The sequence below is a fragment of the Xiphias gladius genome, chromosome 19 (genome assembly GCF_016859285.1).
Source record: "Xiphias gladius isolate SHS-SW01 ecotype Sanya breed wild chromosome 19, ASM1685928v1, whole genome shotgun sequence".
NCBI classification, from domain to species: domain Eukaryota; kingdom Metazoa; phylum Chordata; class Actinopteri; order Istiophoriformes; family Xiphiidae; genus Xiphias; species Xiphias gladius.
The window spans coordinates 12385308-12407756 of NC_053418.1; the positions used below are offsets into that span (position 1 = coordinate 12385308).

The window sequence follows — 22449 nt, forward strand, 5'->3', positions numbered from 1 at the left end:
AGAAACTAATTTCTTTGAAGTGGCAGATGTATGCCACATACAGTAACAAAAGCAATCAAGCTATTCAAGATTGCCAGATTTGCATTTTTATTTATTCACAATTACTTACATTTTACTTTGGACATTATGTAGAGTTATTTTTGTAAGCATGGTTGGTGATGTCTGAATCAGTTTTAATTATGATCTTTGTAAAGTGCTGTTTAAAAACAAATCTCAAAATGGTGGAATTTTCCACTATTTCTTACATGGTAAAAAAAACATTTTTATAAATTTCATCCCATTTCAGTCATAACCCATTTGAAATGTATAACGCAGACCTTGCCGCCTAACCTGGCGTTGCTTATCGGTGGCTCCTCCAGCTGAATCCCTGTAGGTATGACCACGCAAATATTTATTCCAATATTTATTACTCAGTTCAAACAAGAACCTAAAAAACATACAAATGACTTAGTAAAAGCTTTTACATTATAACTTGTACACTTACAACACATTAGCCACTTATACAGTACATGAATGCAGCAGCTGCTTCCTCAAATCATCTTCTGTGTCGCTTGGCTTAAGCTATTTCATGGAGTAAAACAGCAAGGGAGACCAATTCAAGCACCATATTTATGTAAGACATTCTATGTTATATTATAAATGCATCTTTGCTGAAAAATGTCACTGATCGTAACAGAGGTTAGACTTAAAGTATGACTTCAGGAAGAAACTCAGCACATTACACTTATAATGACGGATAATATAATTTTTCCAGATACTTGGCTGACTTTTAGATGCAATCACAACTGAACAACAGAAACGGCAGCAGAGGAAATGAATGTGAATACCAACATTATCAGTATAGTTACTCTGCCTGCTGCTGTTCAAATGTTATTGTGGATCACAGCAGCAAAAACGTCTGGATGTAAACATTTTTTTTTTTATAAGAACTAGCAAGTATGACAAGCAAGATGTGATACTGTCTGGTATGAAGGATGGTAAAAAAAAAAATCTACTATTCTCCGTGCACCACCTATGTCAGTAGGTAAAACATTTTCCAGACAACAATTTTGAATTTTATCAGCATTTCTCATTGTCCTTACCAACATACAGCACAGTTATCTAAACGTGAATTATACAAGGCTAAGTTCACATCACATAGGTTATGTGAACTTTAACTCTGATACTTAGTTTCAGTTATAATATTCAGAGTATCTCAAGTTCTACGGTGTACTCCAACACATGCTGCATTGATAACAGTTTGGTCAGGAACTTCTTAACACCATGCTCTTTGAAGTTTCAACATCTGGGAACCTCTTGCGTAACATGTGGAGTGCATAATATTTAAAAGGCAAAATTTTTTGTTTAGCCTTCATATCCTGGTCTTCTAGACAAACTAATAGCAAAAACTGTGTGCATGTAAAAATAGTGTTTTAGGCACAGCTAGCATGCTACACAGTCAATCAGATCTCAATATCAGAACTTTTTTCCACGGCAGCATACGGTTCTCAGTAGTTTTCCAGTATAGACGCTAAGGTGGTGTGTTTAGTCATAACACTGAAGTCTGCCCAGGATCACAGGAACGCCATTAAAAATGTGTTTGTACAGTCTCAAGTTTCACGTATTTGCTTATCACAGTCCCAGTGAAGCTTTGAGCAAAGATGCCATATCTTCAGGTATGGTTCCCTCACCACCTAAAGAACAAACAATGCTTTATTTTTTTCCATTCGTAAATAATTCAGAAGGTTAAGGTAAACGCGGGTCAACTAGTTTAAGCACTGCATGCCACAAAATATGGCTAAAATACATGCTACGACAATGCCTGAAGCTTCGGACTTACTGCCTGCACGTGGCCCTGGAAAGAAACACGATAGTGAGGTGGATCCAGGTGTTGTGCTTAAGGTAGGCATCAGAAAATACTACTTGCTGCCCTTTCGGACAAATGGTGGTTCATCATGCAAAGCTCAGAATGAAATACACTATTTGTCTCATTATTGGTTTGCACTCTCTACATGTTTCAGTATCAAAAGCTTTGTGTAGTTAACCCCAAAATTTTATAGCTTTGTTCACACTGGTGTTAGAAAGAAATTTCATCACATATTAAAGGTGTATTTACTGAATCAATTATTATGAGAAATTACGAATGTGGGGCTATTATTACTGTCATTTTTCTATTTAACTATTTATTATTTTTTACACATTTTCAATCTTAGAATGATGATTTATGAGGCTTTCACCAACAAATATTTTGTTTGTGGTTGGGGAAAGGTTTCATTGTGGCTGTCTCTGCAGGGTTTAAAAAGTAGGAAATCCTTACAGTTGGCTTGGAGAGGTGGGGGGCCTTCAAGTTTATCCCATTTCCGCACTTAACACATATCTATCATCCATGTGTTAATCACGTGCACAAGAGTGTTATTGGAGAAGTAACTACTCCCTGTCGGTTTTAAAGATGTGAATGTTCACTGTGCTCCATCAAAGAACATCCAGATTGACGCAAAAATGTATCACTAAAATCCCTTTTTGTTTTGTGTTGTTCTGAGTTTTTAGTTTGCACAGAGTATTCAACATTTTCTGTTACATCAATGTAAAAATCCAAGGTGTTCATGCATTTGAGAAAATGTATGAGTCTGGTGTGTGTGTGTGTGTGTGTGTGTTTGTGTATATACATCTCCTCACCCTGTTCAGCAGCAGTCATGTCCTGCTCCAGCTTTAGTTTCTTCTGGCCCACTTGCAGTATGCAGTCTTCAATGCTGTCCTTACTGATCAGCTTTATGACCTGTACAGTCCTGACACACAGCAAGATACATTAGTCACTACAGTAAATCATTAAACATTAAACATTGTTCTGAAGGGGAACATTTTTACCTTAGGAGGTCTCGTAATTGCGATTAATACCTACTGTATTTTTCTGAAATTTCGATCAAAATATGCATGCATATAGAAGAAATGTTTTCTGTCCAATTTCTGATAAATAAGAAGGAATTCCAATTACAAGACCTTATTGGGTAAAACTCAAGAGTATCAATAACAGTCCATCTTACCTGGTCTGGCCGACACGGTGACACCTGTCTTCTGCCTGTTTGTCATTGTAGGGATTACAGTCGATGTCATGTAGAATGACAACATTAGCTGAGGTGAGGTTGATGCCCAGGCCACCAGCACGTGTTGACAACAGGAACACAAATATGTCCGGGTCCGTGTTGAAGTCATCGATCAACACAATCCTGCAGGACAAAGAAATCATTTTTAGCCATTACGTGTGACAAAATTTATGGTGTGCTGACAAAGTTGAACACCAAACATTTTTTTCCCTCAATCTGACATGGAAAAATTTTCACCCAAAAGTAACAGCTAGAAGAACAGATGCGCTACACTGATTGAGGGTTAACTAATACATAGTTTTAGCATCAAAATCAAAATGTCTGTCTATTAAATTGTCCCACTGTAAAGGATGTCCTGCAGTAAGAAAAATTATGCTGTTTTTACTCCATTTTGTATTAATAAATTCGAATTAGTATACAGTGGATCTGACTTCAATGTACTGAAATTGACACAACTCTGACCTGTCAGCTATGGGTGTGGATCCATCCAGTCTCACATAACGATGCTTGAGATGTTTCAGCAGCACTTCCACAATGTCCAGCATCATGGTGAACTGACTGAATAATACCACTCTGTCTCCCTGTAGGATTAAAGCAAAGTTATGCTACTTGATCTTTTACCACTCAGTACATGCAGTCAGCACTTCTCCTGCATGAACCACAGACAGGACTATGCACATTTTTAAATACCTTGTTTTTGAGAGAGGCCAGCAGTTCTGTGAGGTGGTGGAATTTCCCAGAGTCAAGCAGGAGATTGTTTTCAAGCTGGTAGGAGCTGATGGAGGAGTACTGCTGGCACAGGCGATGCAGCTCAAAGTCTGACATCACCTCCATGTCCTCCTGGATCAGAGCAGCATCTGCATCAAAGTGAGTTGGCTCCTGAGGAGGAAACATTTAACGTGAGGGAGTAGAAGAGAAACACCCCAAAAATGCTACAGAGGGAAGAGTAATAGGGGGGAAATTTGTGTTGAAGAATAAATAAATGGAATATACACACTGAAAACACAGTGTAGTGTTAACAAAAAAATGCCTACTATCTCAATCTTGTTGTGTTAGAATAAAGATGGCACTAATGCTGTTAGGGTGAATATGCTCCATGTTTATTTCTATTATTTAACTTGTTTGCATAATACAGTTCACTGCAATCCAAAAGCTTTGCCATGGCAAAGTCATCTGAGTGCTCGGTGTTGTCAGCCAGCTAAGCCTCACAGCACAACTGGGAGAAGTTTCTTAGCAAAAGATTTTAGATGCGCAAAAAAAACCCAAAACAAAACAAAAAACCCACGGCATATAACACAAACAAGGGATAGTGAGGAATTTTGGCTGACCTTGAGCATGAGTTTGCTCATGGCTCTGAGCTTTTCTGTGGTGTAGTACTGTCTATGAAGCAGTGGATGGTTTGCCATCTTCCTCAACTGCATCATTACATTACACAACTCACGCTCTGCGGAGAAAAGGCAGGGAGAAATTATTTACCACACATTAATTTCTGTTATTTGTAAAAAAAAAAAAAAAAAATGATGCTGTGATGTACAATACGGAGCAGTTTATGCAGCCATTTAAATGAGGCTTACTTTCGCCATTGGTGGAAGCCTTGAGTTTTTTAAAGAGGGTCTGGTAGAGAACCTGCTGTTTCTCACTCATTGAGCAGAACTCTACCTTCTCCTCCTTTGCTGGCAGCTGCTTGAGGACCTGGAAAAGGGAAAGACCATTAATTATTCAAAATACTTACAAAGGTTTTTTTTAATTTTTTTGTTATAATCGCTGTTAAGATCGCTATTAAGATGTAAATAGTACTGCCTGAGAAAATAAGTAATGAAATACTTAGTGAAATAAGTAACAAATGCTTAAGAAATCACATTTGTCCTGTTTTCATGGAGGCTCTGATTCTTGGCTGAATTATAACTTGTAATTATAACCAAATCATTGGATTCAATTACCATTTAGGTGTTAATACAGTTTGATGCAAAGGAACCAAATAAATAACCTCAAAATGAAAACTTTTACTGCAGGCCGCAAAAACTAAAAATGTCAAACATTTCACCACACTGGGAGATTTTAATGTCAGCTTTTCATTTAGAACACACTAGAAACACACATAATATTTACACGGTAGAAATCTGCCACTTTGCCAGATCAACTCACCTCGCTCTTGATTCTTCGGAGGATAAATGGTTTCATGATGAGTTTGGCCTGAGAAATGCGATCCCTCTCAAAACGGCTCTGCTCCTCATGGGATTGCTGACACATAACATACAATGTTAAAGAGTTTTGTCAGATTGGCCAAAAAATAAATAAATAAATAAATAAAGGGTTACATTTTTACTGGTTTGGTCATGTAGCTTGCAAGACAAAATATTTTTGTTGTTGTTTTACACTTGTGAAACAAATAATTTCAACAGGATATTCATTAATTATTTCAAGGTAAGACATCAAAGTGAAGGTGTGTTCTCACAGCCTGCTATTTTATGAAGTACCAGGATTGTTGCTATAATCAGAGCTGTATTTCAGCATTTCAAATTCAAACTTTTATACCAAAATGTCTGACTGACTATATATCAACACTAAATCGGTTTCAAACATGTAAGTGCAAGCTTGTATTTCAAGGTGGTGTGTATGCAGTTATTTGATGTCGTCCAGGTTCAAATGGCAAAGCTACTATTTGTCCAAACAAACTTAGCTTACTCTGTCATATACACTCTCACACTTACCATAGAAAACATTTTGGAGAGCTGTGTAGTGGAGCTGGAGAACATAGAAGGCATGATGAAGTTCAGGAGAGACATCAGCTCTAAGAGGTTGTTCTGTAAAGGAGTTCCAGTCAGCAGCAAGCGATGCTCTGCCTACAGGGAAAGGGAAAGTGAGAGGAGAGAGACAGGGAGAGACAGGGAGAGAGAAAGAAAGAGAGAGAGAGAGAGAGAGAGAGAGACATCCAAAACTGTTATGTGCAATACCTCTGGATGTAAAGGACAGAAAGGCAAAGAACTCTATGACAGATATGAAGATAGCTCAGAAATTTTGGGGGGTGGGGGGTAGAAAATATGTTAAAAAATGACAGGGAACTAACATTAATAGCCATAAGGTGGCGGTAGCGCAGGGTGTTCATGTTCTTCAGCATGTGACCTTCATCAAACACAGCATACTTCAGACGCAGCTTGCGGAAAAGACTGCGATCATTATCGTTTCCTATGGCCAAATTGTATCTGTAAAACAAAGCAAACACAAGCCAAGCAAAATAAAACAAAAGAAACTAATTCGCGTTGTGATTAGTTGTGCGTGAAAAGTGGCCTTCTTACTCTTCATGGCACTTATAGACAACACTAATGAGCTGGAAAATATGATGCAGGGTGTCTGTGTGTTTGCTCACGTGGTCACTATAACGTTGAACTCAACATCATCATTGAGGATGTCGTGTCTGAGGTAGCGGCGGTCCTCCATAGATCCTGTATAAAACATAAAAGCACACACTCACACTCACACTCTGTCCTTTGTCCTTTTCTTGTCCTACAAATTTACTGATCAAAATAGGACCCTGATTAGGGCTGTACAGACACCAGAACTGTATCCAAAAATACTACTTCCTCCTTCATTTGAAAGAGATCGCAATATCACAGAGGGCTCAAGCGTTTGAGGAAATGGACAATAAACTAAGCACAAAGCAGGCAGCATACCAGGCATGTGCATTAATGTAGCATTGTGATCATTTACTGTTTACCTTGAAAAAAAATCAATGCAGTGGACCCAATTATACATCTCCAGAGCTGAACACCCTGCCTCCAAGGCAACGCAAATCCCAGTGTGGTGGCTCTGGGTTTTATAAGCCTTCCCGAACTGGACTTTCTGGTCTATGCTTCATCTTCTGCCTATACCCTATAGCAACGTTCCTCACCGTCGCGGCCTCTTGCTGGGTTTTTGCCGCTCTGCTACTGTTGGTCTGAACGTGGGCTAAGCATTACATCGATTCCTCTTCAGCTATCTCTGTGCACGCTTGATCACGGTGAACACTTGAGGTTCTCAGGCCAAATGCATGGTTCTCATAAGGATCGCAACACGAGAGATTTCAATGTGAAAAGATGAATGAAGAGTCTTACCATAATAGACTAGAACTTTGAGGCTTGGACACCACAGTTTAAGCTCTCTGACCCAGTTATCTACAAGACAGACGGAATGAAATCGGCATAAATAACAAATGAACAACTGGTTTTTTTTTCAATGTGGAAATTTCAAAGAGAAAAAAATAAGCTCAAAGAAGTTTAAGAAACACAGACTTAAAGACTGCAGTCTTAACCGTCACATACGTTAGTATCTATGGCAAATTATACCAATTACTTTAAATACACCAGAGCAACAGGTGAGGTGAAAAGTGCACTGCTCTTTTCCTGTACACGGAAACTACAACCATTTATTTCCTTATGCCTCCTCACAAAATGCTTTTTCCAAACAAAAATGTTACATGTAATCGTAGCCTTCTATAACAGACACATGCAGTGTTTGTTATCTGCCATTATGCTAAACATTATTATCGAATTGTATGTTGTTAGGCTATATAACATAATAGGAAGCAAAGTAGCAAGGAGTGTGTGATTTTTGGAGACCATTACCCAGTGTAGAGGACGGCACGGTGATGAGATGAGGACCGTCTATTCCATTCTGGTATAGCTGGGCCAGAAACGCTATAGCCTGGATAGTTTTCCCCAAACCCTGAGAGAAGGAGTGAAGGACAGAGTGAAAGAGGAAGGGAGACGGAGAGATACAGAGACAGTCAGATATGAAACACGAAGATAAAGAAATAAAGAAAGAGCCAGGTGGACAGACAAAAAAAAGAGATGTTTGAACATCTGTGTTTTTGATCACATACTACCAGTGCACAAACAGCAAAACAGCAAAAATCCTGACAGACTTCAACAGCTTAACTAAACTATACAAATCAAAAGTTTTCACTTCTCTCACTGTCTTGGGGCTAAAACAACAAATGTAACTCACTGGTGCTATTATTCTGTTTCTTTCTTTTCCTGGACTTTGTTTATTCACCTGCAGGATGGCAGCATATCCACACAAAGCTATTTTTGATGCTGACACAGTAACACTCATGTTTACATTTAGGGCCTTTCATTTATTTTTGACTTGGGGTTTGTGATCAGCGCCTCACAAATGTTGGCAGTACGCCTTGCCTCTTCCCACTGGCGCTAGGCTGGTTACCTTACCATTTCATCAGCGAGGATACCACTCAGCTTGTGCTCATGCAGCAGCAGCAGCCACTTTAGACCAATCAGCTGATAGGGTTTCAGCTGGAACCTGAAAGACAACCAATAACAGGCTGAAAACAATAATTGGATCTTTCATTTTTTTAAAAGCACAAACTGCAAGTCTCCGATAAATCCTACTGCATCATTTATGGAAACAAATATCCACAACTGTTACCCTTTAACATTAGTGAAAGCAGCGAGTTCTTTGTATGAGCACAAATCACCTAGAAACTCCCATTATGTTTTAGTATGTTTTCGAAAAATTAGCACTTTGAAAGAACAGTTTATCCCATGCAACACAGAGTAACAGAATTGGTTAAAAGAAACCCAGTGTTTGCAAGAAGAAGAAAAATACAGCTCTTCCTGCAAGCGTTTTGCAGGCTTTCTTAAAAAAAATAACTCATCAAACTGTACCCTGAGGGGATAACATCTGGACTGACATCTTCTGTCAAGCTTGATCTCTCTGCTCTAGGCTCAGTTACAATGCTCACGTTTGTTTTGTGCATTGTAAATGCGTCAGAAAAGGTTCCTTGATCGAGGTACCTTACAAAGTACTAAAAAAAGTTTATTAATATCATATTTCACCATTTTTTCCTCACATTGCTGCCTCCTCCAACAACATGCGATCAGTTTCTGAAACTAAGCAAACTGGCAAAAACAATGTATCCTCCAACTGTGAGCACACCTCTTTAAAATCCCTTCGATCACTTGATACACTTACTTGATGATTATAATTCAGTCTCCAAGCAAAACTTGAGACTTTTAAAAACATTTCATGGAAAGGTAGACTCTCCCGTTTCATACTTATATCATTGCTTCTGCTACATTTGAGTATCGTAGCAAGCTGACACCAGCAACACCAGCACTGGTGAACCATTACTTAACCCAGAAAGGCCTTTGAGTAAGTTGTGCCTTTTAAATGGGCATTATGTGAAAACAAAAACGCCCACAAAATCTGCAGACACTTATATGGATATTTAAAAGAGAATTTGCTGAGAATATGATTGCACCTCATTATAATATGATATTAAATATAATTTATTAGTTTAACCATTTTATGGACTGTTCATTAATAAATTAAATTTAAATTAAATAATGTGCATTTTACTCACTGGCTGTTGAGTACGCTGGGCTGTTTCATGGCCCCTGTGCCCTTCTCCATCACTTCAGTGACCTGTTTGACCATTTTTGAGGAAATGGTCTCACATTTGGACATGAGGCCCAAGACAACCTTTCGCTCTTTGAGGACAAGTCTGCAGCCCAGCAGTAAGTTCTCTGAGAGTCCATTGTCCTTATGAAAGACTTCAACCTGAAGAGGAGAGAACATACTGTTACAATTCACACAGTATTTTAAGTATTTACACAATACCCACTGATCACTACTGTCTATTAGTATGTACTCTGGCAAATTACATTACATTACATGACCCAGCAGTGGATAGGAACTAAATGACTGAGAATAACTAAACTGCGTCACTGTTGCCATAGAACTGAGAAACAGACTCTCCTGCCTTGCCAGGTTTCATATATCTATGATCAGGACAAACACATCTGAAGTGTGACTCTAAATGGTTTTTTAAACACCTTATAAAACCAAATACACATAAATAAGGTGTTAACAATGGTACTATATCATTGTGTTTGGTTTATATAGAGAAATTAAATATTTCACTGCCCTGTGATAATTATTATGCACTACTATCTTTAATATTTACTGTACGCTGACAGATAAGATGTATGGAAAATAAGGAAAAAACAGTTGAAAAGCTGATAAAAGAGAATGAGATGAGATATTGACAGGAGGTGAAGAGTTCTGCTATTAAACAGATTTAAAGGAATGTCTTGTCTCTGCACAGAAGTCCTTGGTGCAACCGCTCAAAAAGTAAATATGGCGTGAATGAAACTTAACAGTTCACAAAGTCATTTTCCAGGTGTTTTTGTGCGGATGACTTCAGACTATGACTGGCTGTGACTCTTTGTTTTCCACCTTTTCCCATCACTACCTTGAGCAAATTGTTTTAGATTACATAAAGGAATCACCTGCATGGTGTCTATTTGATGTTCTTATGCCTATTTGATGTATTTGTTTAGGAACACACACGTTCTCTCACCAGGCTTTGCCAGCTCTGAAAGGGTCTCAGTTCCACAATTTTCTGGGCCTTTTTAACAGAACAGCCAGCGATCAGCGACAGCTCATCTATCGATGCTTCCTGGAAGAAGGTGAGTATCTCCTTCTTCATTTCTGTCATGCCACCTTTAGAGTCCAGCTCATCGTCTGAGTCCTCAAACTCGCTGCTAACTGTGTCCTCCTCATCGTCATTCTCCCCCTCCGAACTCACGTGTTCATCTGAGGCGCGTGCCTTTCTCTTTCTCTCTGCTGCCTGCTTCTTAGCTATACTGGTACCACTGGCAAATCTGGACAGCATTTGGGCAGCAGATGAAGAGGAAGATGGCTTCAGGGAGGATGAGGTAGTCGTTTTCTTGACAGAGGAGGACAAAGACACTGTGTCCGAACTTTTTTTAAGCCATGTAGAAAGAGTGGAAGTGCTACTTCTGTGTTTGGAACCTTCTCCGTCTTCTGAGTCTGAATCGTCTTCACTGTCCTTTGTAACTTCTGTATCATCTGTACTGTCCCCCTCTGTTTCACTGATATTTCTGTGGTCTTTCGAGTCCTTACGATCATTCCTATTTTTACTCTCTCCGTGATCTTTGTGGCGCTTCATCTCTCTGTGGTCCCTGCCTAACTTGTCTTTTCCCTTTGATTTTCTGGATTTCATTTCTTCTGACTCAGGTGAGCTGAAGCTGGTATTATCTGACAACAGAAAGAAAAACAGCCGGAATCAGTACCAGAATCAGTTGACAACACGAAAGTTAAAAGTACACATACACATGAAGTTGGTGAAGAGATGGTTAGATTCAGATGACAGCTGTTGTGTTTGCACCTGGGTCTGAGAACATCTGCAGAACCTGCAGAGCGTCCTCAACATTCCAGTCGTGTTCCTGCAGCACCATCCGCAGCTCCTACAAGACAGACATCAGCAAGGGTCAGAACTGAAACACAAAATTGACTGTTTCCAGAAGAAGCCTCGCAAAATCAGCCTCTAATTTCTTCTTTTCTCATTGAGGTCTGGTATGGTGGTCCTAGGGTAAGTCATTATTACAAGCAGCTGTAAAACAGATGACAGACAAATGCTCTGCTTTGCTTAGGTATCACTGGACAAACACACAAAACGGACCACCATTGGTTTTTGCTTCAAATTTTACAATTGAAAAGATAAAGCAGATATTTTGTGAATACTCTGTTTCTGAATGATTCTTGGTTCATTGTGCATTGTTTTATCCTCAGTGCCTAGGTTTAATGGTTGATAATGAAATTTGAATGTTTTGGGATACAGCAAATCACACCATCTGAACACTGCCTATATATTCATTCATTCAGTGTATAATTTAGTCACTCACAGTTAAGGCATCGACGGCAGAGTTTACAGATGACACACTGAAAACACTTTTCACTTTTTTCACTCTGTTGAATTTAGGTAACTGGTTTTGTAGTACATTAAAGACTATTGTTGGGACATTTTCTAGAATCCGTATACAATTTGCTTTCGGTATTAACTGAAAAGACGGCTTACGTAGTGTGAGTTGTAATGAACGCTGAATGTGCTTCAGAGTTTTTTTAAGATGCAAGGCAAATGCTACTGTGCAAGGTAAAACTGAGAGGAGAGCAATACCTTTTCTTTCCTCTGTATTTGTATAACATCACATTCTACATGTGACATCACAAACTCATAGGTTCTGTCGCACAGAGAGTACAGTTGTCATGTTATGTTGATTATATGCAGTTTTGGGGGGGTTAAATCTGATTGGACTAAAATCTTCTCAAAACAAAATGGCTCGGAGTGTTACAGAGAGGTATAAGCTGTCTGCGTGTCTTCACCTCCTTGTCCTGGTCAGGAAACTTTTTCTGCAGTCTTCTCACCATGGCCTCCTGCTTCTCCCAGCTTGGCTCTTTATCGTCATTATCTTCCTCATCAGAGACCTTTTGGTTCACATGTAGGAGATGAAAGTCTTTAATAAGTTACCGAGATGTGCAACTTGCATTGACATAATCGTACTGATTGTTTACATCATCACCCTCAACACAAGATCAATCTGATCGTCCTTATGCAGTGCTTGCAGCTGTGTATGTCCATCATGCATTAAAGCAGTCTGATTGTAAAATCTATGTTATAATGTTCGGAAGCAGTACAAATACTTAAAATGGCTTTATTTGTGTCTGAAAATTAAAATTACAACTTTGAAAATGTGAAGATGTTATGCCATTATCATTTTAAACCATTAAACCATTGTACAATTAGTAATCTTACCGCTGATGGTCTCTTCTTTCTGGGTTGAATCTCACTACTGTCTTGAGAACTGCTGGACCCATCCAGCTTTCTCTTCCTGCCTTGATCTGGGGCTGAGAAGACAAACTAGCCAATGTTCTTAAAAGTGCCAACTTATTGACAATAGTAGCCAGCTAGGAAAGTATAGTTTATTATGCACAGCATTGTACTTTTACTATGAAATTTTCCCCACATTTTGAAATATTTCTTGCCTTACTCCAAATATACACCAGGTTCTTATGTATCGTCTGGCATCGAGTTTTGAATTTGCTCTATGGCCCTGAGAATGAGCATAGCATTACTGAATACAAATCAAAAACTCTTCCTCATTAGAATGTATCTTTATTGTGTTTCAGGGGAAAGTGATAATTTTTCTTGAACTATTAACTAAGCCTTCTTCATGCTAGAATGCATTGCGGGAAAGTGCTTAACTCTTGTTAATGTAGAAATGGGGATGGGCTGTCATTATGTGATTATTTTACCTGCTTTATCATCAAACTTTAAAAGGCAAGCAGCTACAGCTCCATCCAATGTGCTAGTGCTCCCAATGACCTGAGAACAGAACAGAACAAGGTGCTTTGAACAGGGCAAAATCAAGAGGTTGAACGGTGTCCAAATTATAGCTGGTTGATATATAAATTAAGTATTTCATCATGATAGACATTTATCCTAAAGTTGGTCTACAGTAAAGTAAGTAAAAATCTATCCAGATTGATTTGACAGCAAGTAACAAGGGAGTACAAATCCTGCAAATTGGCACGCCGCTTCCATGGAGTTAAACTAATGTGTACCGAAAAATTGCAAAGCCTCTGTTTTATCTCATCTCACCTCTAAAAGCTCCTTCCTCGTCATCTGAGGAAACATCTCCAGGAGTCTGTTCATTTTATCCTCCAATTCGTTGTCCTCATCATCCGTATAATCCGAAGCAACATTTTTGGATGGTTTTCCAATGGGATTCCTGAAGAAGGAAAGACAACAAGACTCTATAACCGTGTGAATCAGCGTGAATGTGACAAAAGTAAAAATGTTATCATTTTAGGTGACACTTACTTGGATTTCCTAGTTGATGGTATTTTGGTCTTTGGTTCAGAGAGGACCTCATCCTCCTCTAAGTCAATAGAAAGGACTTCCTCAAAAACCACTCCTCGGGCATGGGACTTCGGTGGGGCTTTGACAGGTTTCATCTGGGCTGGAAAACATAATGGCAAAATCAAGTTAGTAGATGCACTCCCAGCAATAATAGATAACATGAGACAAGATAAAAGGGATGCACTTCAAACATTATTTCTAAAGGTGTGTTGTCTAGTTCATTTGCTAGGTTTGCAGCTGTTTTCATTTCATGGCCCATGTCAATGTTCTGCTACTTGCCTCTAATGCAAAAGTACTGTATGTCTTCATGAAGATATTCTAAAATCGTAGCCTTTATAGGGGGGCGGCCCTTCTATTCTAATGCAAATGTTCATACTACAGTTGGGGTGATAACAAGTAAAGTGACACCTGACAACAATGATCGCGTTTTCATAAGATGCCATAAAACTCCAAAATAATGACACAATAATAACAGTGTAATTAAACTACTAAATCATTTTATTTCGAATCCATCTAACCTCCTTCTAAGACCCCAGGAAGGCAGAAATTAAAGATGGTGGATATATATGAAACTATGATTGGCTTAGAGATCATGTATTTGGCCACACATACCTACTTGGACTAAGGATGGGTGATACACTGACACGTGCGATCTCATCGTGGCATTGTTATATAAACTGAGTTTTATCTTACTCTGGTCTTAAAGCATGAAGAATATAATAGCCATTTCTAAAATACTTTGCCATTATCGGTACTGACTTGCTGCCTTTAAGGCAGTGACATTTAAATGAATTGTCCAGCTACAACACACGCACATAACCTCACTCAATAATATTCATAGTAAAATAATAATAATAATAATGACAGTTTTAGGGACAGCATGTTAATAATAATCGCATTTCTTAACTACTGCTAACGGTAGCATGCCTGACATCTGGCTACCAGCAATGTAAGCTAGCTTTAACATCTGCTAGTTACCTGGCTTGTTCTCTTTCTCAGATTCTGGACTTTTGGAGCCGCTATCCTGGTCTTTGTTCGCTGCCGTCGCTGCCTTCTTATCAAAACGAAAACGGTCTAAATTGAACAGACTCATTTTAACAGTCTATGTCGTGCCTGAGAAAGGCAGCCCTTTGTCTCTCTCTAGTCAGCAGTATTTTTCTCTGTCCAGTCGCATGAAGCAGTGCTCCTGTTAGCCAATGTGACAGCCTAGCTAATGAGCGTCGGATGTTAGCATAGCAGCCAGGGCAGCGGTCCTGCAAAAAGGACTATTTTAAACTTTGTCACTGCGCTGTTTGAAGCCGTAATACTTTAAAACGCATCGATTGATGACACATTGATGTCGTATCAAAGAAAGCTGTTTAATCCCCTGTCCAATTATGTTTGTTTTATCCCGATTACGGCCGGTTTCCCGCGAACTCCAGCGGCCCTGGAGGGTGCTGTGCCGACTCCGCTCATTGGTCAGAGGAAGAGGTGGGCGGGAGGTCACTGGCGAGTCAAGATAGTATACTGCAGCGTACTTCCGGTTCTGCTCAAATTCTGTTTTACAGGTTGAATCGTTATCATGGATCACACTCCTTGCGTGTATAGTCCCTCAGGACCCTCTTAAATTTCTAAGAGAAGCCTAATTTATAATGTGTTATTATCTTACGGTGTTACAGGGTGGTAAACGGTGTATTCCAGTAGTTTTAATAAGAAATTTAGGTGAACTATCTTGACAGTCCGTACAACATCGCTTATGAAACCTGTGATGTGATGATGTAAGGAAATATCTTAGCCAAACATAGCTTAGTAGCATAGTAATCCCTGAGAAATTATCTCTTTGTTTGGCTCATTCAGTGTATGCCTGAAAATAACGTCGAGTATAAGGGACAATAGTTCATAAGGTCAACAGGCTCTCATTTTTGAACATTCTTCCCTCAGCGCTGGTGACAGACTGTAAAGATAGTATGTGTAGACAACAGAGATTCTAGGAAACTTTTATGGACCAAACTATTTTAAGTTTAGAATAGTTTGCAGTATCCATATTTGATGACCCAAAGAAGACAAATGAAGAAACAACTGATTCTCTCTTGCTGTGTAAAAGGCAGCTCCATCCGAAGGCAAATCGTCAACCTCTGCTACTGATTCTGTCTTTAGCATGAATGAACCAAGCTTGTCATTAAACTTGGATGAGATTGTTTGTTTGGCATCTGACACTTTCTTCAACTACGCAGGCATCATCCCTCGGTTCCATGATTACACCAGTGTCTGTGCTGCACAGGCATCTAGAAATCTTGAAAATTCAATAAAGGGGGCGTTCACCCAGTGAGGGGATGCCTGTTGGGTGAACTGGTTGTAATTTGCAGTAGTCATCTAAATGAGATTTTTTTATGAATGTAGTTGTTGTCGTCAGAGGGAGTGACTGGTCTCGTTTCACTTTTTGTAATCCAATTTGGTACATTTTCAGAATTCAAAAGTATTTAAATTTAAATCAGTCTCCACTCTCAGTAATCTCTTTCAATGGACCTGTCTTGCAATGCATTTTTTGACAACCTGGAGAAAACAAGGTGCAACTTACATTTGCAATGGCTCCATTCAGTTTTGGTGTGCCAGGAAAACCAAGAGAGCAATAGCACACCTGAGTGGAATGCAGCCTTTATCAGTGTTATTATATTCATATATGTGTTTGACAAGTCAGAATATCCGCCATGAGAATGTTTAATGGGAAATAAAATATTATAATATAATATTTTTTTTATTCAAATTTCAATTTCAATCAGTCAAATTGAATTGTCTCCGTATGCTGTCCACTAGATGCCACACTCTGAAACACCCTCACATTCTGATAAGTCAAAGACTGTCGTACATTTTCTGATCAAAAGGGGGCAGCAGATACACCTTCTCTGAGATGGGATAAGGGTATGTGATGAGGTTTACCTGCAAGTGTTGAATAATACTACCTCTTTGTAACTTCTTCATCTCTGTGTAAGTGTGTTTTATGTCCTCTTACTGCACACAGTTTTGTGGAGACAACACTGTTTTTGAACAACTTCTTTAAACACCGCTTTTGAACTGCTTTAATTTTACATTTTGTCTGATTTGGTGGAGCATCAGTGACACTGATTAGGATTTGGACAAGAACTATGCAGAATCTGATATGAAACGGAAACCAGTCCTTCTTAATTTAGAAGAGATCCAATGAAAGCTGTTCAACGGCTATTTCAGAGTTTACTGGAACAGTAGCAGCAAAATTCTTGACAGAAATTGGGCCCAATTTGTTCCATGAAGAGGAGTTTGTTTATATTTGTTTTCTTTTGTAGAACATGACACGAGTTTCATTAAAAAAAAGAGGAACTTCACACATCAACACTCCAGGTTTTTCTGGCTTGAGGAAAGTGCTGTGCATATTCACAGGCAGATATGGAGTAACAATATAAAATGTTGAATTGAATGGCAATCTGTTAGTTAGGGTTGAACCAGAATTACAGTACAATCTTAATTATTAATTGTAAGAGGGTTACAATCTTGTTACTTCCCTTAGTAACCACTGTGGCCATTGTAGTGCTTGTCTTCATTTGTTCTTGATGGTCAAAGTCAATGCCAGATACCCCCACCAACATCCCCTCCAAACTTTGTGCGCGCACACACTCACACACACACACACACACACACACACACACACACACACACACACACACACACACACACACACACACACACACACACACACACACACACACAGTTTGACTGCCTTGAACACTCAACTAGAGGTCAAAAAATATTAAATTAAACCTAATTTATCTTTTGTGTTTTGGAAGCTGATTATTTTCTTAACATTCTTGTTTGTTTGTCTGATCAGGATTTTGTCTAGAACTGAATTTTATTTAGACTTCCCCTTAACTGTGAATGTTAGATATAAAATAACAAGCATAAATACAAAAACGTTTAATTTTTAATATCCATTCCTCCAACGAATAAAAGTCAGATCACATTAATTTACACAGTGCTCTAACACACAAAACACAAATTAAACGTATTGCATATAGCACATTCATTGCATGAGCCCCTAATATTGCCGCAGTCCACTTTTCACAGATATGTGTACACTTAACCATATAATGTGCCTACACCTGCAGATCTTGCTCAGATACAGTGAGTGGATTATGATGATTAGGTTGGGTCCTCTCATCAGAACACTCCAGCAGTCAATACAGCGCCATCCTGCCGCCTTACTGTCGCCCCCGCCATCGTCATGGAGACCATCTAAGTTATAGCATTGCGTGTGTATATGTGTGTGTGTGTGTGTGTGTGTGTTTGTGCTCTACCCATGGCACAATAGGCAGACTGACACAGAGTCTGATAGGGGTCGTGACCCTTCACAGCAGGAGGCTCAAACTGTGGCTCCTTGCCTTCTCCTGTCCTCCTGGTCAAGGTTTTTGTGTGTATAAATGTGTGTGTGTGTGTGTGTGTGTGTGTGTGTGTGTGTGTGTGTGTGTGTGTGTGTGTGTGTGTGTGTATGTATGTGTGTTTGTGTGTGTGTACGTGGGTGTCTTATATCTGCATTAGGATGGACATTTGTTTTTTTTTTCCATTGTTTGTTCTGTTTTGTCTGGATTTTTGTGTATGTCTCCGTCTATGTGTGTATTGAAATGCACACACCCACACACACAGAGAGGCAGGCGGATATCCAACAACACTGATATATAAATCATCGGGCCATCCTAATGCTGAGGCAAGTCATTAACATACATACACACACACACACACACACACACACACACACACACACACACACACACACACACACACACACACACATACAGACAGTGATAGCATCAACAAAAATAGATGAGTACTGGTGATGTTTTAATGGATGTTTTGCCTGGAGCTTATAACTGAAATAAAAGCCGGGAATCATTACCAATGCTAAAGGGAAGTAGGTGATATCAGTTTTCAATTTGATATCAATAGTCACAAGAAATGCACGTACACATCAGTATGCATATATACACACACAGGTCCAGTGGGTTGGAGTTGAGCGTGCATACTGTAGGTGTGTGTACTTCTCATACTCTAAAAGTACATGTTGTACAGTAGTAACAAAGTTTGTGTCTGCATTAGTTGTTAATTATGTGTGCTTAAGTTTTGCATATGTAGTGTCTGTGTCAAGTGCATGTGTAAGTGTGTGCATTGCATGAATGTCTGTGTATGCGTGTGTTTTTAAGGTTGACCCAACCATGGTGTCTCAGTGGACTCGTCACAAAGTCTGTCACCACCCAGTCACCATGGCGCCCAACTTGGCCGAGACCCGACGGCGGCAGGGAGCACCTTGTCACCGTGGTAACACGTCTGGGATGTAAACCCCCCCCCCCCCCCAAGAAATACACAGAGACACATGCACACACCACCCCATATGAGAGCTCTTTCTAAGGGTAGAACACATTTCATGTTGAAAATAATTGTAGCCGTCGACTGACTGATATGGCTTTGAGATGAGACATACAAAGAAATTCACTGTGAGATTAAACAGACAGATAGGTAGACAGAACATGATGATAGCTCCTTTTTTTGTTCTATTGCTATTGGCTTTAACCAGTTTATGACTCATTTCAAACCAGTTTTGTAGCAACAATAACGTTCATTTATGCCAAGTGTAGCCTATTGCACACCACGAGCTCCGGGGCATGTAAGTGTTATTTACACAGTACCATTTCTTCAGATTAATTTATAAAGGATTGTGCATTAGCATTTATCAGTTTGCACTGATGCCAGTGCTACCAATACTGTTGAGCACTTGTATTATGACAACAATTAACAGAATATGAAATAGAATAGCAATCTTATCTAAAATCCTTCTCTATGGGCCTTCTTTTTTTGATTTTAATTCAATATTACACCATGGAGGGATAACACAGACAAGATATCATAGAGATAACGTGAAACATGTTTAACTGGCCAAGATTGAATATTGGAAGTTCCAAATACATACCAGCGTGCATTGCCGACAACAGGGGAATACCAACTTAAAAAGCCAGCGTACCCATGTTGTCACAGTGCTAGGCTGCTGGAGATCATCTGGCCTGTTGAAGAGTCCCTGAGATAAGACAGCTCCAGCAGTGCCGGTCTGGCTCTGGACCTGCACGGAGAACAAAAAGAATTTGCCTTAGATAAATAAAGAACCATCATTATTATTTTCATGCGAGAGCCGGTTGATCCATAGGAGTGCAGTAATCCAACCAATGGTGCCCCACTGTAGACTTTGTGTATGTTTTAATCCAGTAGAAAGATGTAAACAGTCCTATAATTGCTGCTTGTACTGTTTGTTCAGCCATTCACGTTTGTTGCTCGCAACCTCATTTCTTCATACAAAGCTGCTAAAAAGAGAAACACGGTACATATAAATATAAATGTAAGCGTTTGTAACATACTGAGCAAACGAACTGCTGACAAGGGTCTAAGAGGCTTTTGTAGATGTGATGTGTCTTTGTTCTGCTGTGAAAACCTGTCACCATTGCAATCCTTGACCTCTCTGCAGAGGGAAACCACTATCATACATGGGTGAGTGACCGACAATAATAGATATATTAGAAATTGTTGTTTAACCACCTGTTTTATCTCACCAATTCCATTTTTGGCAAAAAAAATATCATACTTGTGGAACATAACTCAAGCTTAGTTTATGAAAAGCTAATCCATGACTCATGATGATTTATTGCATAAATTGATGTATTAAAATGATGATCATTAATTAATTAACAAAATGCCTAATAGATCATCAGTTTATGTTTATTGGGACAAAACTTCCTGGACTAGTGCATGATCAAACAATATACATGATTATACTTTTGCTGCACATAGCTGGCCAAAGGGGCTCTGGTCTGTTCATATACTTTACAGTGTATATAAATGTGTGAACAAAGACTAGAAGAGTTTGGGGAATGTAGCAATACACCATACATATAGCTGATCGAAGCAGCAAAAGTTCATTTGGATTGCTCCATACTTTGCACATCTTCATTTGATATCATTAAAACACTCGAATCCTCTTCGATATCTGCCGTCAGACAACCTATCACACACTCATTTGACATCTTTTGTACCGCTTTTGTTTAGTCATCACTCATACAACCACTCTCTCTCTCTGCAGGCAAAGAGAAACAGCAGCAGGGGAGAATTCCCATGTTGCTGGAGGTGATGCTGCGGAGCAGCCGAGACAACCCACCAATCCCAGAGAGACAATGACTGATCTTCCTGGCTGCCTTACAGAACATCAGTCAAACTGAGCTTTGTTACTGCTGCATTCCTCTGTATTGTCCTCCTGTTTGCACTACTTAATCAAACAATGTTCATTTCATTTCTGTCAGGGATTTTATTTATTTTATTTTATTTTATTTTTGATGTTGTAAACTGCTCATTGGATTTATTATGTTAGCATCCTTAACTACGATTGTGGATTATTATTGGTAATCATAATCATGGCTGAAAAGAAAAAAGTTTGCGTTCGTCTCAGGTGTAGTTCAACTAAAAGCTTGCCCTTTATTTTTCATTCTTTTGTGTGACAGCAGAACTCAATGGCTGCAGTCAGCTTTGTAAGGGTCTGTCACGTTAACACAGCGTTTTAATTAAACAGAAGGAGGCGTGCAGAAAGACAGGGGGACAATGACTGATCCCCAGGCTGCCTTACAGAACGTTGTTCAGACAGAGTTTTGTTGGCGCTGCATGCCTTTGAATTGTCCTCCTGTCTACAACTGTTTGATCAAATGATGCCAATTATATCTCTGTCATTTAGACATGTAATATTGTGAGCTATATGATTAATTATTTGTCTTTGTCAGGGATTTGAGTAGTTTGAAAAAAAATATAGTTAACAGTTCCAAGCAGTGGGTGTCCTATCTGATGGCTCGGTTTAATTATGCTCAAAATATGGAGAATCAATATCTACTCCTACAAAATGAAACCCATTTTCCCTTTAGTTGCTTTAGCATTTCTCTCTTTCTTTCCAGTTTAGATTGGCCTCCAGATGTAGACACATGCCTTCTCTGGCAAACATGAAGACACTGGCTACTTGAAATTTTACCAGGGGACTGACAAAATGTAATTGGAGTGTTTTGAAATCAATTTTGAAGCACAGGCAAAATAACAAATAGCAAATCCTTTTGGCTTTGATAACTGTAGTGCCAACAAACTGACCCGCCAGACCCTTTTTTTTTTTTTTTTAACATATTTACTGCTTTATTTATGGCCCCCTTAATACACCATTATTTGCAGTTGTTCACCTATGACAAATTATTGCTATTTATTATGGTCATACATTTAGCGCTTACGTATTAGCGCAAGTGTTTTTAGCTGGAATCACAGTGAGAATGATGACATTTCCTTGCAGTATCATATTTCACAGCATTTGGAGATAGCCGAGTACACATGAAGATGCAAACTGTTTCCACAAAACTGCATTATGTTAATGTGCGAAAACGTGCATGTACAAGGTGTAGCAAAACTTTTAAACTCATTTATAAAGTCATCTGAAGAGAGGAAAGCCTAGACAGGAAGAGACTGAAAAACTCTTTAAGCTGTCCTTTTTGCTGGCAGCCTAGCTGAGAAAGCTGTGACTGTGTGTGTGTTTCTGTGTGTGTGTCCTGGCCTCTCTATTCTGTAAACTGGCAGGGAAGT

The 22449-nt window shown here is 39.1% G+C and overlaps 1 protein-coding gene across 1 annotated transcript; it reads right to left on the bottom strand.

Annotated features, from left to right (window-relative positions):
- Positions 1-388: 388 nt before the first annotated feature.
- smarcad1a (SWI/SNF-related, matrix-associated actin-dependent regulator of chromatin, subfamily a, containing DEAD/H box 1 a) lies at positions 389-15259 on the bottom strand. The gene is made up of 23 exons (XM_040155758.1): positions 14779-15259; positions 13762-13900; positions 13540-13669; positions 13194-13263; positions 12694-12785; positions 12264-12365; positions 11269-11347; positions 10438-11138; positions 9439-9635; positions 8285-8375; positions 7682-7781; positions 7172-7231; positions 6448-6523; positions 6148-6283; positions 5792-5923; positions 5226-5321; positions 4655-4772; positions 4409-4524; positions 3771-3959; positions 3543-3661; positions 3021-3203; positions 2656-2765; positions 389-1673 (listed from the first exon to the last, which is right to left on the bottom strand). Exons 1-23 carry the CDS (start codon positions 14891-14893, stop codon positions 1612-1614), a joined length of 3213 nt encoding a protein of 1070 aa, XP_040011692.1. The 5' UTR covers positions 14894-15259; the 3' UTR covers positions 389-1611.
- Positions 15260-22449: the final 7190 nt, after the last annotated feature.